The sequence below is a fragment of the Hakea prostrata genome, chromosome 1 (assembly GCF_041222555.1).
Source record: "Hakea prostrata isolate BN-2017 chromosome 1, UWA_Hpros_2, whole genome shotgun sequence".
NCBI classification, from domain to species: domain Eukaryota; kingdom Viridiplantae; phylum Streptophyta; class Magnoliopsida; order Proteales; family Proteaceae; genus Hakea; species Hakea prostrata.
In genome coordinates, this window is record NC_142600.1 from 71,841,821 (window position 1) to 71,859,115 (window position 17,295).

Consider the following 17,295-nt stretch of genomic DNA (forward strand, 5'->3'; position numbering starts at 1 on the left):
TCCAACGGTCAATTTCTTATAGTAGATTGAACTGAAGCAATTTCACAAAAATAGTAGAAACTTATAAAAGCAGCAACAAGTTAAAAAAAAAAAAAAAAAAAAAAATCAGAATCCACCTCAAGACCAAGGTCCGATGTTTCAGTTATATAATCTACAATTCCTTGATATTTTGAGGTTTTTGCTGATATATGATATATCGTCGATTTATTGCGAAAATAGTTTCTCTCTTTTCCGAACCGACGAAATATCACCGAAACTCGGCGGTTAAAGTCAAAGGTGGTATGTTAAAGCGGTTAAAAACCCAACTTCCCTAGGGGAGGTCTTGGGTTCGCACCCACTCGGCGGCATTAATATAAAAAGCTCACCCCTTGAGGAAGTAAATGGTGGTGCGCGTGCGTTAGCTGGCTCGGATGAACCTCAGTTCAAAAAAAAAAAAAAAAAAAAAAATATCACCGAAACTCCCTGATATGTTTTGCAGAAACTTCCTAGTTCCTACCATGCTTTAGACCACGTGGAGAGTCAAATGTAAAATATATGCTAGATATATTATGACTATTATTTGAGTTGGGCCGCCACAAATCCCAAAATCTGGTGGATACGTACCGGTGACAACGTAAACGGTGTTTCCAATTCCAGTGCCAACTGGCAACTGATACGAAAAGATTCGGAGGTGTATAGATAGCTATACCGTGTCAGATACGAGGAACGTGCACTCCATTATTCCATTAATGGAGTTCTCTTTGTTCATCTTCCTTCTTCACCTTCCACCTCGGCTTTCGCTTGGTCTTCTCCGACTTTTGAGTGAATACTTTTCACCGGAGAAGAAACTAAGCCTCTGTCCTTGTCTGTTCGTTCTGATCCGAAGATGAATGATGCAGACGTTTCCAAGCAGATCCAGCAGATGGTAAGGTTCATCCACCAAGAAGCGGAAGAGAAGGCCAACGAGATCACCGTCTCCGCTGAAGAAGTATGTCAATTTCCGTTCTAGAGAAGATCACTCTCGGTTTGATTTCTATGAACTGATTCCTGTGCATTTCGTATACTTGTCCTGTTCTTTACGTTTCTGAAGATCCACGGTTGCTGCTCCAGTGTTAGTTTTGGAAGTTTAGTAAACTGTTCCCCGGTCAATTACTTGGTACTGCTTCTGCGAATGCGGTCAATATGAATATCAGTGTTGACGATTGTTCTGCATTGCAGGAATTCAACATCGAGAAATTGCAATTGGTTGAAGCTGAAAAAAGGAAGATCAGACAGGAATATGAGCGCAAACAGAAGCAAGTAGAAGTTCGTAAGAAAATGTAAGTCTCAAGCTCACTCTGTCCCTTCCAGTATCTGTGTCTCCCGATTTTTCGTTGTCTTTACTGGAACTTAGTAGTTATTCAGACCTTGATTCAAACAATTAACTCAACTGGAAATGTGAACCTCTTGAGTCGTTTATTAAATGAGTTTGCTGTTTCTACTTCTAGACTATATGATAATAGTTTTTAGTAGATGCTAGACTGCAGCATAGGCAGCGACCCTGGATTTTGTTTCTTAGAAAAAAGGAATTCAGAAGGGAAGAACATCAATTTAGAAGACTGGGGATTGGGGAAGAAGACGAAGCTCAGAGAGAGAAATAAGGATTTGGGAATTAACTTTTTTCATTGCCTCCATATGCCTTACCACACTACATTTATAAGCTAATATTACCCCTCTATGCTTATGTCCATCCTACCCCTTACCATTTAATCTCATATAGACCCTGCATTCAACTATGATCATAACAATGCCCACCCCTTATGAGAACCCTGTCCTCAAGGTTCAGATGCAACGTTTCACATGCCATGGCTCCATCACCAGCTTTTCCTTGCAAACCATCACTTCCAGATCATTTAACATGCTTCTTTCCTTCCTCACCATCTGGCCTTTCAATATTTCCGTATTCATTTTCGATCTGCATAATTATGATGGAGCCACCTTGCCAGGACAGCAACAGGCCTTGCTTCAAGAGTTCTAAAGTCTTTTGAACCAACCTCTGCATCTCTTCTTTGAACATCACATTGTTGGTTCGGAACTCTATACCAGGCAGACCACACCGCCAAACTGGAAATTCCTCAAATTCGATTCTGCAAATGCATAAGAGTGGAAATTACCTGATCAAAATTCACCCAAGTTGCTTCTTCAAGAGGAGAGTTCTGCCAGTGCCATGATGTTGTTGTGTCTTGTAGGGTCGGCTTATTGAGAAAGATGAGCTTCCATCCAATTAAGCGAGACCCAATTGTGATGCCTATGTTGTCAAGAGTGATTGGTTCAACCATGCAGCTGTGGGTCCACTGAACACCTAGAAGTATGAGGGAATGCCATTTACCTGCTGCTCTACCCCAAGGTGGAACCAAGAAGTTTGTGTCGGAGTCTAGTTTGCAAGATCTCATCCTCATTGGCGAAAAACCACCATGTTTCAACAAGACCATGCTCAGAATTTACCTTGAATTGTGGGATTGAAAACTTAAAGAAATCTGGACTGGGTTGGAATGCACCATCACAGATAATAGCTGCATACTTTTTGCTGTAATCAAAACACGAGGCTGAATTTAGGTCATCAGCTTTGTGTCCCTTTCTTAGGAGTTGGTGCCCGTAGATTATGGCCAAGCCCCCTTTGCCTTCCTGTAGAGACGTCAGCTCCCGTTAGAAGTGTTGTATGGTATTCATGAAAGTCATCTAGGACCTGAATTGGGACTTGATCTCTTGGCCAATCCAATTGAAGTGTAAGCAAGACTGAAGGTGCATAATCCTCTCTTTCGTTATCCAAGGAAAATCAAATGAGAACCCATATGAAATATACATGAGTCTTTTCCAATTTCTTAACTCTCTCGCTCTGTCTTCTGCGTTTCTTCTTCTTCCCAACCCTCAATCTTCTAAATTCTATCATCAGTCCTCTGTAATTCTTCTTCTTCTCTACGCTTCAGATACGAGATTGTATCAGCAACTTAACATCTGCAAATGTGTAATTTGCAGACATGGCTCTTTTATCTCTCATTTTTGTTATTTCACTATATATTATTCAATCTATCCATTTTAATCTAAGTAGTCATACCTTGTATGGGGTGGTTTAGAACTTGAGAGGACCTAAGCTCAGTTTTGGTTTTTCTTTCATGCCTGCTACTTTCTGAAACAGCTTATATTATGGAAAAAGTTTGCTTTCTTTCTCTGTTTCAGTCTTAATTCGTATCTGAGTGTCACTTTGCTTGCTGACATTCTTTGTGCATGTAATGTACTTGATCTGTTTCAATCCAAGAGCAATCTGACTCTTCTTCTTCTTTCTTTTTTTTTTTTGAGGGGGGGGGGGAGTTGAAAGGAGTAAAAATTATATTAGATGGATCACATTCTGTGCAGGGTAACCAAAAAAATAATATGGTGTTCTTATTTGCTAACAAGTATATAGTAGAGACTGCATTAAATGGGAAAAGTTATGGCCATCTTTTTCACTGTTATATTGTAATGCATTTCTTTTTCATACAAATTTAAACTCTTCAAATTGGTTTCACGCAGAGAATATTCTATGCAGCTCAATGCTTCTCGTATCAAAGTTCTTCAAGCACAAGATGATGTGGTTAATTCCATGAAGGAGGCAGCATCGAAGGAACTCTTGCACGTTAGCCACCACCACCACCTTAGCTTTCATAACCACCATGTGTACAAAAATCTTTTGAAAGACCTTATTGTTCAGGTAAGTGCCTTGGAGATTCGATGTTCTATTTATGAGAAGATTATTTTGTCAGGAAATTATAGCAATCAAAGTTTTCAAAAGATCATAACGAAATTGTTTCATTGCCCCGAACAATCAATAGCAAACCTGCATAGACATAAAACTACTGGGTGAAAGGGAACAGTGAAGCAGCCAAAGATGTGTAGAAGTAGTAAAATGGGAATTAAAATTTGTGATGAGGTTGTTTGCTTCATTCGTCCATCTTCTTGGCCCTACCTATCACAAGCGCATGCAGAGACAGTACTATTGTGGGGAGGGGGAGCTGGAGCAGAAGAGTTGTGAAGATATTGAAGAATGGGAATTAGAATTTGTGATGAGGTTATTTGAAGAATCTAACGTGTGCAGAAACCTCACTTGTTTCCAAGGGAACATTTCTAAGGATTTTAGAACTTCTCTTTTCTGATCTTGACCTTTAAGTTAGGAAAAAGGGTAAAAAGCAAAAATATCCTGATCTTTATATAAACCCTAGATCTGTTCAATATAGTAAATTATAATTAAAACTAAACACATAGTATTAGAATTTTATCCTCTGATTTTTCAACCGGATGTCAACCTGATTATTCATTCTGAATATAGGTTGAAATTCCGTTACCTTTTAATATTATAATAAAATTTTCTTCTTTGATGAAAGATGAGAAAGGAAAAGATATAAAAAGAATTAGAGAAGCTACGTGCCTTGTCTTAGCCTACAAACATCATATCACATATCCTTAAAATAATTGCAATGTCATTAATCTAGGGATAGGTAACTGAAGTTCCACATATTCAATTGGCAGAACAGGAAGCCAATTATCTCCCCCCCCCCCCCCCCCAAAAAAAAAAAAAAAAAAAAAAAAAAGAAAAGAAAAGAAAAGAAAAGAAAATCTTCCCAATAAAAAACCTTAGAGATAGGAACTTTCAGTTTGGAAGAATGTGTTTATCCATCCTGTACTAGAGGAAGGTTAACACTTCAAAGTCACAGCCCAAGTTAATGCCCAAGTCAGAAGATAAGTTAGAGATTTAGAATTAGAAGGTGAAGCATCACAATTAGAAACTCAGTACTTGGGAAGAATCTAACCACTGGATGTTCAAAAGATTTCAATCAAAGGAAACCAGGGTTCTGGAGAAAGATACCACAAATTGTGTGGCAGAAAAATGGATTAAACAATGTTCCTGTGAAAATGTTGCAACCATATTTGCCTTGTGGGGGATGCTATTTAGAAGATTTTGTGGGCCCATAAAGTGGTGAAAGCATCTATCCTGATGCTGCCAACTTTAGTTTCTACTTTCAGTTTTAGAAAATTTATTTTAGAAAGATTTTGTAGACCTTGAACACCTTTTCTTCACTTGCCCTTTTGCCCTCCCCCATTGGGAGAAATCCCTTGCTCTATATGTCCTTGTTCGGGATGTTCCTTTGGTTTTGCTTGGCATTGGTCTTGGACTTTGAGAACCTTCTTTGGCTCTTCTATCTGTGACCGAGTTGGTAAGCTGGGATTCAGTGCTACTATACACCACTTGTGGCAGGACCTTAGAAGATGGATTTCCAAATACCGTTCCTTGGACACGATTTTGAAAGCCATCTGCTTTGATGTCTCTTCTAGACTTTAGTCTATTTCCCACCCCCTGTTGATGACACCCCAAGGAATAGGCTTATTGACGTCTCTTGGGGTCTAGCTCTTCTTTCTGGTGTCTCTCGAAGGCCGGTTTGCCTTCCCTCCCACTTCGTGCCCTTTGTACATTTTTTCTTCTTTCGTTTTAGTGAAGTTTTTATTCATCCAAAAAATAAAGTTTATTTTCTATCATTTAGGTAGGCTTCTTATAACTTTGTTATTACTTTTGTTCTTAGGAGTTTCCGATTTGATGTACAGCAGCTATGTTATTGAAGTTAGTTTTATTTGTCTACTTTTTATTTCCTTGCATTCAAGGCCAAATTCTACAAAGCTTTTGTAGTTTCATATTTCAATTTGTTGCTTAATCTTACTTTCTATTTTGTGAAGCTTAGGCCAAGCTAAAGTAGGCCCCATCAGTTGTACTAGAATTTGGACTTGATTAATGGAATTTTTACTGCTTGGTTGCATTGCAAGTGTTTGGTCTCAGAAAAACATGTGGTTAACATCTGAGATAGCTGTGGGTGCGAGACCCAAGCTGAGCTGCTGAGATAGCCTATCCCCTATCTATCCATTCCTCTCTTCTTACTGATCAACTCCTTTTTTTGTGTTTTACTTTTCTAAAGTTTGCATAATTGAGATCAACCATTCCCCATCGGTCAACAGAAGATTAACCATTCGCTGCTTCCATTATTGTTGATAAGAGAAAGTTTCATATCACCTGGTTCTCCAGATCTGAGTTTTGCTGCAGCCATCTTCCACTCTCTCGACTCCAGATTTATCCCCAACCTGAGCCCAGAATTTGACAGTGTGATGCACTCCATATAGCCTTCTTATGATGGTTATTTCATGTTCATCCAATGGTCTAGTACTGCCATGATCGTGAGGTTATTCATTTGGGACTTTACTTTCTATTTCTGAGATATTTTCACATATCAGCACCTAGCCACTTTTGCTGTGATTTGGAAGGCTGCTTCAAGTCCATATTACCTGCCCTTGATATTGTCTATATCTGAGTTTCTGAATCAGGCGTAAAAGTAGTGGTTGGATGACGGAGGATTCACCACTGAATAGTATTTTAGTATTATCTTGAAACAGACAATAGGAGCGGCAGGTTTGGTCCTTCTTCTAACATTCAGAATGATGAATGGGAATGATGGCACCAATAAAAGGTTATAGCTGCACTGCTTGAACCTCCTTAGATGGTCTCAATACTCTCTCCAATGGAACTCAGTAACAGGAAAACACAATTGAAATGGCCAAGAAAATGGTAAAGAAGGGATATAGGATATGTAGGTGTCTCACTGTAGAGAAGGCATCGCATCTATCTCTATGACACCTCGTATCCTAGTTTGGTCGCTTACCTTAGAGAAGGCATCACATCTATCTCTATGACACCTCGTATCCTATTTTGGTCGCTTACCGCACTATCTCATAGGAACATGGTTGTAGAACAACTCCTTTTTGTTTTCTCTGATTGTTGCCTTTGGCCAGCCATTTTCTATTTTTTTTCTGAGCAAATTGCATTGGCACCCAAAATGAAGGTCCTAAAACACTAAGTCCCCATTTGATGTTTGAAAAACCCTATCAAAATCTGCGAGAGAGAGAAAAGGGAGAAAAAAAGAAAAAAAAAGAAAAACCAACAACACAATCGTCTTCATCAGCAAATACCCTTCACCAGCGGGACAGAAACCCTATTCACATCTCACACATCTCCTCCGCACCCTCACCAGGTCATGCTTTTTACTCCCTCTATGACTAGGGTTTAACGTTTTCTCCTTGAAATCAAGGCCATTCTCTTGCCGCCATGAGTGATCAAATCTAGCACAATGTTGTGTTCACCACAATCTTGGCAATGCCATAGCGTTGTTTGAGGCTTCATTGCCCAGGTGGGTACTTGGAAATTTCATCTTCCTCCCCAACATTCTTCTCTGTTAGTGCTTTCCTACTAATCAACTCATTTCTTTATTTTAAGTACCTATCCACTTGGTGTCTTCTTGGCAACAATGGTGAATATTCTACTATTATCTGCGTGTGTGTGATCTCCCGTTTTCAGGTTACAATGGAATTTCAGCATCTAGCATCCGATTCAGAAACCTCTACTTGTTATTGAGCTCCCTGAACTGGACTTAGCCTCTTTCCCGTTTCCATCTTGTGAAGAAGGTGAACTTGATTGAAGCAGAGTCCTAGTAGGGAAGATGGTGACGAATAAATCTATAACCTCAATCACAAAGGCTAGATCCCTCAAAAGCTGCTTGAAATTTGAAAGAGGAACCTGAAGTGCAGCAGATTGGAAAAAAATGATTTCTGATTTGGACCTGCTTCCCTGCAACAAGGTCCCCGGTTATTAAAGAACCATTTATTGGCCCTTCAGAGATGGAATCCGAAACACTATGCCTCATGAACTGCAGTATAATTCTTTCAAGATTTGGGCAGATTTTTCTAATTTACGACCAAGTTTATATTCTACTGAGATGGCTAAGCAATTTGCAAACAAAATCAGATTACTCAAGGGGAGCAAAAATTCCATCAAAGCTAGGTGACTTCAGCAGATCAGTAGCATTGAGAGTTCTTATGAGATTGAATGCTCCTACTTGTCCAGGAATCAAAATCAACAAGCATTGGCAGGGACAGTTCTGCGTTTCTTCATTGTAAGCTGAGAATACGGGTTAACTTTCTGCATGGGATAGGGATGTTTTCTTTTGGGCGTTGTCAATAAGATCCAACATGAGGAGGAAGGAAACTGGTGGCTGGAATTTGCAGAAGAAGACGATATAGAAAGGTTTGTGGTGAGGGGAACTGGTGAAGAGTTATTGGAGAAGGGTAAATGAAGTCTTTTCATCCAATTATCTACAAGGGTATAGTGGTCTTTATAATTGTACCACTAACCATTCTAATAGAATAGGACTTGTGTGTTTTTCAAATATAAAATGGGGTGTTAGTGTTTTAAGGCCTCCGGTGCCGGTGCAATTTGCTCATTTAAAAAAAAAAAAAAATAGCGAAGTAAGCATTACACATTGGAAGTTTCGAAAATAGAAAATACTCCTATTCTAAGCTCTCTTTCTAGATCATTTCCAAGTTAGAAGTGGTTCTGGGGTGTCATCTATTATTTACTATTATTATTATTATTTTCCTATATTTTGGGACAGAAACATGTTAAATTATGTATGGTACATCTGGTTTCTCCTTTTAAAATTTTTTTTTTTCATAAGCAAACCGGGCTTCTGGCAGACTTTTAAGTGTCATTCAAGAACTTGTAGAAATCCTTCTACCATACCTTCCTTTCCCTCCCTTCCTCTCCCCCTGACAGTGAGACAAAATTGACGTAATGGCTTCTCTAGCTTCGCATCTTCATCAACGGTATGTCTAAGGTTTTTCTTTAAAAGTCCTTCAAATAGTGATCATCTTCTTCTTGCTGTAATGAGATGTAGCTAGCAATCTGTAAACGATTTGTTTTCCCTTCTTTCTATCATGATTATTTCTTTCTACCTAGCTTGATCAATTTGTAGGGCTTTGATTTTATGGGTAGCGGCTTTCTTAGAGGGCAACCTTCTTACTTGTATCAGCATTGAATGTGGCGAATTTTTTATTTTGTTATATTTCCCTTGTGTTTATTTATGATTTTGTTTGTTTAAATGTTCCTTATCAGTTTTCAACTGCAAATGACAACATGGGTTGGTTTTCAGTTGATTAAGAAAAGAACATTTTGTGGTTGTGGGCTCTCTATGGTCTTTGTTTCATATTGTCATTTCATTTATATTTCTTCCTAAAAAACTGGATTCAAGGGTTTTGTTTTATGACATTTACACCAATTGGCTGTATGCTTACTTGCATCTTGTGAGTCTTTAGTTGAATTTGGAGCTCAAATCTGTTAGCTGTCTTAAGTGTTTTGATCAATTAATTCCTCAAGCTCTTTAAGTTTGTCATAACTTGTAATTTGATGATTTCCTTTCAATAGCTGAAACTGGGTTGTGCAAAAGAAAACCAGAACAACCTAAGACTCCAATATTGCTATTACTTAAAGTGGAAAACTTACTTTCTAATCCAGAAAATAGAGACTTAAAATAGAGAATCCTGATAATGACTTGGTAACAGAAATTAGAAATTAACTACTTTATCCTATATAGGATCTGAATCCCCTAATATTTGGGCTTATAGAATTGGTCCATTACTCAAAAATATAAAGCCCACGGCAAATAAATTTTCATTGAACAGTCAAAATTACACATTAGACCATTCTTGGTTCAATTTGATTGCCGAGTCAGCCCTTCTTGTTCTATTGAACTACATCAATCATGATAAGAAAATGTTTGGATTGAACTTGAGTTAACATATTTTCAGTTTCGAGTTGTAAAACTCACTACATTTTGAAACCTTTTTTAGATAACTATTTATGTTCTTTTTTGATACGCTATTCATATAATCTAGAGTTTTTTGTTGGGCTCCCACTTAAGTAGGCCTATAATTCCCGACTGCCCACTTAAGTGGGCTAAATTGCATGACGCCTACTTTCACCTTTTTGCACAATTCCAAGTTACCCATCCTTAACGGTCAAAGCTTTAACTGTTACATTTGTTGTTCAAGTTATTAATATACCCCTGTATGTGTAAAAAGACTAAAATGCCCTCAAATAAGTTTCCTTCCCATTTTGCTGTCACCCATGTCTTTGCCGGAAACCCCACTGCCCCTCCCCTTGCTGACAACCACTGCCCTTGCCGGAATCACCCACCATTGTCCCCTCTCATCCTAAACCTAATAAACACCCCCATCACCTCTCCCTTGACTCTGTGACTTCGATTGGGGAGAGTTGCAGAAACTTGAAAATTGGGGAACGGAGGATGAGATCAATGAAAATAGCAGTGCCACAAATGCAAATAGGAGTGGATACTTGGGCTGTAAAGTGTGGCGATTTTGGTTTCGGGCATGTTGCATGATCACCGGCGACTGCAGTAGCATTGTCTGAAGAGTCAGTGGATCTGCCTGCATCTCTCCCCTAAGATGAGTTCTAGTTTTGGATGACTTCAAAAAGCTGATCTTGGGTAAGATCAAGAAGGTGGGCTGAAGCAATAAGGTCACTATATTGTTCAAAATACGTCTGGAGAAGGGCTGGAAGAGTATCAAAGTCAAGCTTACGTTTCTTGGGTTGATAAAGTTAGAACAGAGGAGCAAGAGAAACTCCTTCTTAGGGTTTCTTCTGATTTGCAATTTTTGTAGAGGAATTCGTATTGTTAATGGCGTTTGCGGCTAAGATTCATATCCTTGGCTATACTTCTTTCCCTTCTGCGAAGAAATTGTGGAGTAAAAATGGGGTGGGTCTCTCTTGCATTCTGATCGGTTTTCTTCCCACTATGGTCTAATGAAATTTCCCAACAGGATTTTGCAGGAGAACAATGCTCAGAAAGCATAAATTAATCATACCCGAAACCCACTTCATCAAAACCATGAAGAGATTCAAAGTTTAATAAAGAAAAACCCACCTCTAAATAACAGGAGAACAAGTACAAACATCAAAACCCACTTCACGACAGAGATTCAAAGTTTGACAAAGAAAAACCCACTTGTAAATAGCAGGTTCTCTGATGATTTCAGGATCGTAAGGCCTCATAGGATGATTTGTCATCTCCTCAAGGAGGTCATTGGTGAGTTCTGGCAGTGAAGCCCTAAGTTTAGGGACGGTGGAGGGCTTAAGCTGGGCTTGCCTCCTCAACAATTGACCCACATACACATTGGTTAGTCCAGTCTCTTCTGTAATCTCACTTTAACTTTTTCCGGACTTCTTTTTCACTGCAATACTTTGTTCTCTGTGAAAAGATTTCAATGGGAGGAAGATGTCCAAAGTAGATGAGGAATCAAAGCAGGTTTCCTATAGGGTGATCAGAGATGAGAACTTGCTAGGGTTTAAGACTTTAATGCTGGCAAGGGAGGGGTGGTGGGGATTCCAGCGAGGCATAGGAAGAAGATGGGTGACCTAGCGTTGGTTTCAAAACTAACAGTGGGTATTTTAGTCTTTTTACAAATGGAAGTGTATATTAGTAACTTGAACAACAAATGTAACAGTCAAAGCCTTGACGTTAAGGGTGGGTAACTTGGAATTATGCAAAAAGGTGAAACCGGGCGCCGTGCAATTTGAATTATAGGCCCTCTTACGTGGGCGTCCAGCAAAAAACTCTATAATCTAATGGTAAAATATCCATGCAAATTGAATAACATGCTTTTGAAACATGTAAAAATTGCACTTGTACTGATTCTTTATTGAGTTTTCTCTATGGCCTTGTGAAATATGATTTGCTTGTCTTCCAGAGTTTGATCCGTCTGAAAGAGCCTGCTGTCCGATTGCGTTGTCGGAAAGATGATTTACATTTGATTCAATCTGTAATAGAATTAGTGAAGCTGGAGTATGCAAAGAAAGCAAACGTTCATGAACCTGAAATTTTCGTTGATGAGCACATCCATTTGCCTCCTGCTCCATCCCATCATCATGCCCATGGACCTTTCTGGTAAAGTTCCCATTTAACTGAAGCTGTGACAAGATCCTTTGGAGACTTCTATTTACATTTCTGTTATCTCTCTAAATCAGCGATTAGTATCTATTGTCATCTTGACTTGCTGCAGTTTTCTTCTGGCTATGGTTCCAATATCACAAATATCATATTGATGAACATATTTGAGTATAAATCCTATTACCACTTCAGCTTTCCTTTAAAAAAAGGAAAAGAAAGAAAGATCCTTGCATAGGCTGTTATCACTTGGATTCTTGTTGGTATACATGAGTATGAATCCTATTACCTTTTTCCCTTCATTTGAAAATAAATAAAAGAAAAAATGAATCCCTGCTTGGGCTGTTGTCTCTGAATTTCTGCTCAGCCAGGATGCTTGATTTTCTGTACACTACCTTTCTTCATCATGTCCAGGCTGGTTTTGTCAATACTATTCTGAGCCTATTAAATATCATCAAACCCAAACCTGTCTTATCCCATGAGGCATGTATGTGAGTAATTGCGATGTAACCTTCTTCCTTTTGTTTCGTTTGGGTTGGGGGAGGGGGGCGGGGGAGGTTTGGGGTGGGTAATTGTGATTGGTTACCAAATCCAAACCTAAACCCTAAAGTGCCATACTAAACCGTAGACTGGGAGTGGAGATGGTGCAGCTCTGATTTAATGCATGGAATTATATTGATTTCAAGTTTAGGAAACCAAGAAAGTCGACCAGAAAAGTTTAGATAGTTGATTCCAGATTTCTGGGTTCCACAAAAGATATGTCAACCTGAAAATAATATTGAACTTGAGTCAGCCGAGCCTTTTTGATCCAATTACTTGGGACTCCAGAATAAGTGGAGGCAAAAGATACATCTTGCTTTTCTATAATTCTATACATAATTATAGTGTTGTTAGAGCTTACCTTTTAAACTAGTCTAATGTTTATAAAGGTCCTAGCTTGCTCAGCTGGTAAAACCTGGCATGTTGTCTTGAAAACCAGGGATCAAGTCGTGCCTCTTCCTTCATTTAAGCATGTCCTTTTCCCTTGTGATTAAACCATTTGTCTGCCCTCTTTGTTGTGTGGGTCATAGACTTTTTTACTAACCTTCTCAATTTTGTGTCAATCCTGTGTCTTCAAATACTACTAGGTGGATCATTCTTAACCTTTAGAAAATGAAGAAAAAGGGGGGAGGGGGACGAGAAAGGTCTTGGATTCTTGGCATGCCATTTTAGATGAAACCTTTCCATTATGAATTTGAAGTCATCTTTAAATTGGTCTTCCACCGGTTGGATTTGTCATATTTAATCAGGTTGCAATAGATACTTCTGAATGCTAATTCACCATATGTGAACTTCTTTGTGGTGCAATCCTAGTTTGGATCATTTATGGCCTATGGCACACCTAAATATAATGAAATTAATGAAAGTATAGATTTAATGCCAACCACCTTAGACCAGACAACTGGATTGTACTGGGTTCTTTTAGGCTAAGGTCTTCAGAGAATGTTATTGCTCCAGCCAAACCCAAGGCAATACATCAACTGATCTCCTTTGAAAAGATTTAAGAATGCCATCTGAGTCACCTTGCTGAGGGGAAATGTGCCAGTTATTTGCTTGTGTCTGATACCGGAAGAAACTTTCTCAAGCCCATGATGCTTAAAGGAATGTGCAATCTCATAACCAGTCGTTGGCCTCTTATCATCCATCCCTAAGTGTTCTAGAAGAGATGTGGCAGAGTTTTCAGGGGGAGTATGTGAGCTAACACCTTTCATTAATCTAGAGATGGGTGTTTTTCACCATACAACCTTATAGAGATGCATATGAGGCTCCATCTTCAAACTCATCTTCAATGATGACACTGTAGCAATTGCTATACTACTTAATCATGATAGTACTCAACTAGTCATTGTCTCACACCCTGGTCTGAAAGTTACTGTTACAGCACTAATCTTTATCATTAATTTTTTTTCTTCTTAGGTTTGACAATCTGAGATTCATGAATCATCTGTAGCTTGTATGTTTTTTAAATCAATATAATTTGGCTGATGATAACCATTATTATTCAGCTCTGGAGGAGTTGTGTTGGCTTCTGTAGATGGCAAGATTGTTTGCGAGAATACCCTTGATGCTAGGTTGGATGTGGCATTTCGAAAGAAACTGCCGGAGGTATCATCCCACAAGCATGTTAAACTTTTATGTTACTTTTGTGTTGTCACTAGATTATTTATGTGTGATGGTTGCTTGCATTGCTCAATTTGGAATGCTTTTGTCCCTTGGCTGTCAGAAGACTCAGAACTAAATTCATTTTTGTGCTATTGTGATAAAAAAAATTTTAAAAATGAAATTGAGTGGAAAGAAAAGCATGACGGTTTGTAATGCAACCATTCTGTTTAAAACCAAAATCATCTTTTGTGTTTCCACCAGTTCCATATTTTCTACTTTTTGGAAAGAGGAAAATAATAATTTGGTCCCAAGTTGCGCAGGATACATCTATGACAACATTCGAAGGTGAGCATAGATAATGGTGACTTATCTGCATATTGAAGATTTATGGTACCTGGGTAATGGGGTCTGCACTTACATTGTTGAAAGATGTGAGCTTATCAATGTTTTAGATCTAGGAAACCTTGGGGGGCGTCCTTGGCACCTGCTTGGGAACCCCTCCTCGATGTCTCTTCTGTCAGACAGCAAAGGGGTAACTGGGTTCTATTTGGCAAGCTTGGTGGGCAAACGGAAAAGGTGTTGTCTCTCTGTCTTGGTTCTCCATGTCATCTCCTACAATCGAAACTTTATCTTGGCCCTCTAACCCCTCCTCTAATGAATCTCTTCTTCCGGTGGTTGTTCCCCCAATCCTGGCCTGCCAGACTAGCCACCATTGCCCCACCCCAAATTTTTTCCCCCCTATATTATTTACTCATCTCAAAAAAATGTCTTCCCACTATATCAGGTCAGGGATTGGTATGAACATTTGGAATCTTGTATCGTTCACTAGATGTCAAACCACAAGTATGGGTCCAGAAGCCTTTTAAGTCACTAGCACATACTATTCTATTTGTTGATGAGTGCAAAATGTAGTTGATAACTCATATCTTTTACATTTGTAGAGAACATTTTAATTCTGTTGGTCATTGATTCGATTAGAAGTTCATGTTGAGTTTCATTGACAAGTTTTATCCCATGGTTTCTACATCTGGTCCAAAAGCTACAGAAGTGTACCTACGGCATGGAGGTATGGTAAACAGTTGCTCATGGGAAATCTTTACTCTCATCAGTGCAAAATAAATGTCTGCTCAAATTATGGGTAGCCCCTCTGGTCAGAAACTTCCCCTAAACCACCCCCCCAACCCAAAGGAAGAAAAAAAAGAAAGAAAAAAGAAAAAGAAAAGAAAGAAGAACTATAATAATGATAGGTCAAGAAAGAAGTCTGTCTGTGTTGGTGTTGATACTTATGGGCTATCACGTAACACAGTTGAGACTAGTAGAATGCAAGTCAATGCACATATTTTTTGCTTACAGTGTGCATTATTTGTTTCCATTTCTTTGATGTAGTTGGTGCATATCAGCATATGGATGTCAATATTTTCATAATTAGTTATTCAATTGTAATCAGTAACTCAAGCGTATTCATCTTGTGTTAATGCAGATCCGTAAGTCGCTCTGTGGACAGGTTGCAGCGTGATTGGTTGAACATCTTGTGTCATCATGGTGTGTATAAGATTTTAAGAATTTATCCATGAATGATCAAAGCGTTGTTTCGCATTTTGTTAGATGCGTTTTCAATTATCAGTATTTGGGGTGGTGATTGATTATATGTTCTTTTGTCCAGTTTGTTTTTGGCTTCATTCCGGACCCTCAGTTTTTATAGTCTTGAACTAAAATTACAGATAACTAGGGTTCAAATAATGACTCTGGATTTGTATCTTCGAATTCATCTGGAATGGAATGGATACAAGAAATCTAGTATGTTGTATCACATCGTTGGTTACACACGACCTGTGTTTCAATCCTTATTTTGGTGAAATTGAACAATATTTCTGTTCTTCTGTAACTGTTTTACAACAGTGAAGTGTTTGAGACTAATATTTGGGTGCGCTTCTAGTGCATTGGGAGGCAGCCCGCCACACCTTCGCCCCCTTCCCTCCATCCCATCCCAAATGGACCTATGGGCCCTCAGTCATGATACTGGTCTCAATTTGGTTTCCCCCAAAAAATAAAGTGTTTGAAACTAATTTTTTGGTATTGGTTGTGCCGAACGATTATTTTAGGTAGTTTGATTTAATCACAAGTTAAAGATGGTGATATATAGGAGAATGATTCCCAAAGAATTAAAATAGGGTTGATGAAGAAGAAATGTGCGTTTAGGGTTTTGTATGATCGGTGTATTCCTTGAAAATTTGAAAGGAAAATTCTACAGGATTTTACGACTAATGATGATGTATGATGAAGAGTGTTCAAGTATTCAGAATAATCATATGTGGATAAATTCAATGTAACAAAAATGAAGATGCTAAGATGAATGAGTAGAAAAACTAGGAAGAAAGTAACGAATGATTATATTATAGCTAGTATAGCATTAGTTCTGATAAATGATAAGATATAAGAAAATCGTTTGAGGTTGCCATGGCATGGTTATATTCATCACCGTAGGTCTTTAAATGCCCCTATATGGTGAAGATAGTTAATTCAGATTGAAAGAATTAAAAGAATTATTGGTGGACTTAAAATAACTTCAGGAGAAATGCTGATAGAGAATACGCGTAGTTTAGGTTTTGTATCTAATATGGTCTCAAATAAAGTTGATTGGAATGCAAGAATTTGTTTTGGTAACTCCATTTAAGTGGAATAAGGCTGAGTTGTTATTGATGTAGATGTCGAATGTGATTGTTGAAAAATTACATAATTTGCACACAAACTTAGAATTATATTAATTGACTGTGGATTAAATTGGACAATGTGACAGTGGTGTTTGACAAATTAACCATTGAATTTTCTTAAAGCTGTGGATTTTTTTTTGTGTTTTGTTCTTCAGAGTGGTTTTTTTTAACTGATACATAATATTTCAAACCTTCACACTTAAAATGACTCTTGAATTACTGGAGCTTTAATTCAAATATTATGCATGTATAGAACTTCTCATTCGGGAAGAACAGAAAGATTAATACCTGACTTCTGGAAAAGTGAATTTAAATGCCTGCACTCACACCATGAATCATTTCAAACGATGCAGCGATGTGGTGGACATCATTAACAAGAATCTTTAGGTGATTGAGTTCATCTGATGTCCTCGTAATGCAATGATTTATTTGATAGAAGAAAGAATCATTATGTGTGATGGGGGGACCTAATGAGTTTGACTAGTGAGTCTTGGTTGCAAAAAGCACAGGAAGAGTGGATTGAGAAAATGATGTAAAGGGCATTGAAAATCCAATCTGTCTCTGAGCATTTCTTTTTAGTTGGAGTTTCTGAACATCAACATAATGAGATTTGA

General features: G+C 38.3%; 1 protein-coding gene across 2 annotated transcripts; it reads left to right on the plus strand.

The window, feature by feature from the left end:
- Positions 1–722: 722 nt before the first annotated feature.
- Positions 723–15,828, plus strand: LOC149029792 (V-type proton ATPase subunit E-like). 2 transcript variants are annotated; one of them, XM_089142141.1, is made up of 7 exons: positions 723–967; positions 1,198–1,298; positions 3,529–3,706; positions 11,632–11,828; positions 13,874–13,973; positions 15,451–15,521; positions 15,574–15,828. In XM_089142141.1, the coding sequence occupies exons 1-6, from the start codon at positions 866–868 to the stop codon at positions 15,484–15,486; spliced, it is 714 nt and encodes a 237-aa protein (XP_088998267.1). In that variant the 5' UTR covers positions 723–865; the 3' UTR covers positions 15,487–15,521; positions 15,574–15,828. The 2 variants fall into 2 exon arrangements, with proteins under 2 accessions (XP_088998267.1, XP_088998266.1); XM_089142140.1 differs by having other exon boundaries at positions 15,451–15,828.
- Positions 15,829–17,295: the final 1,467 nt, after the last annotated feature.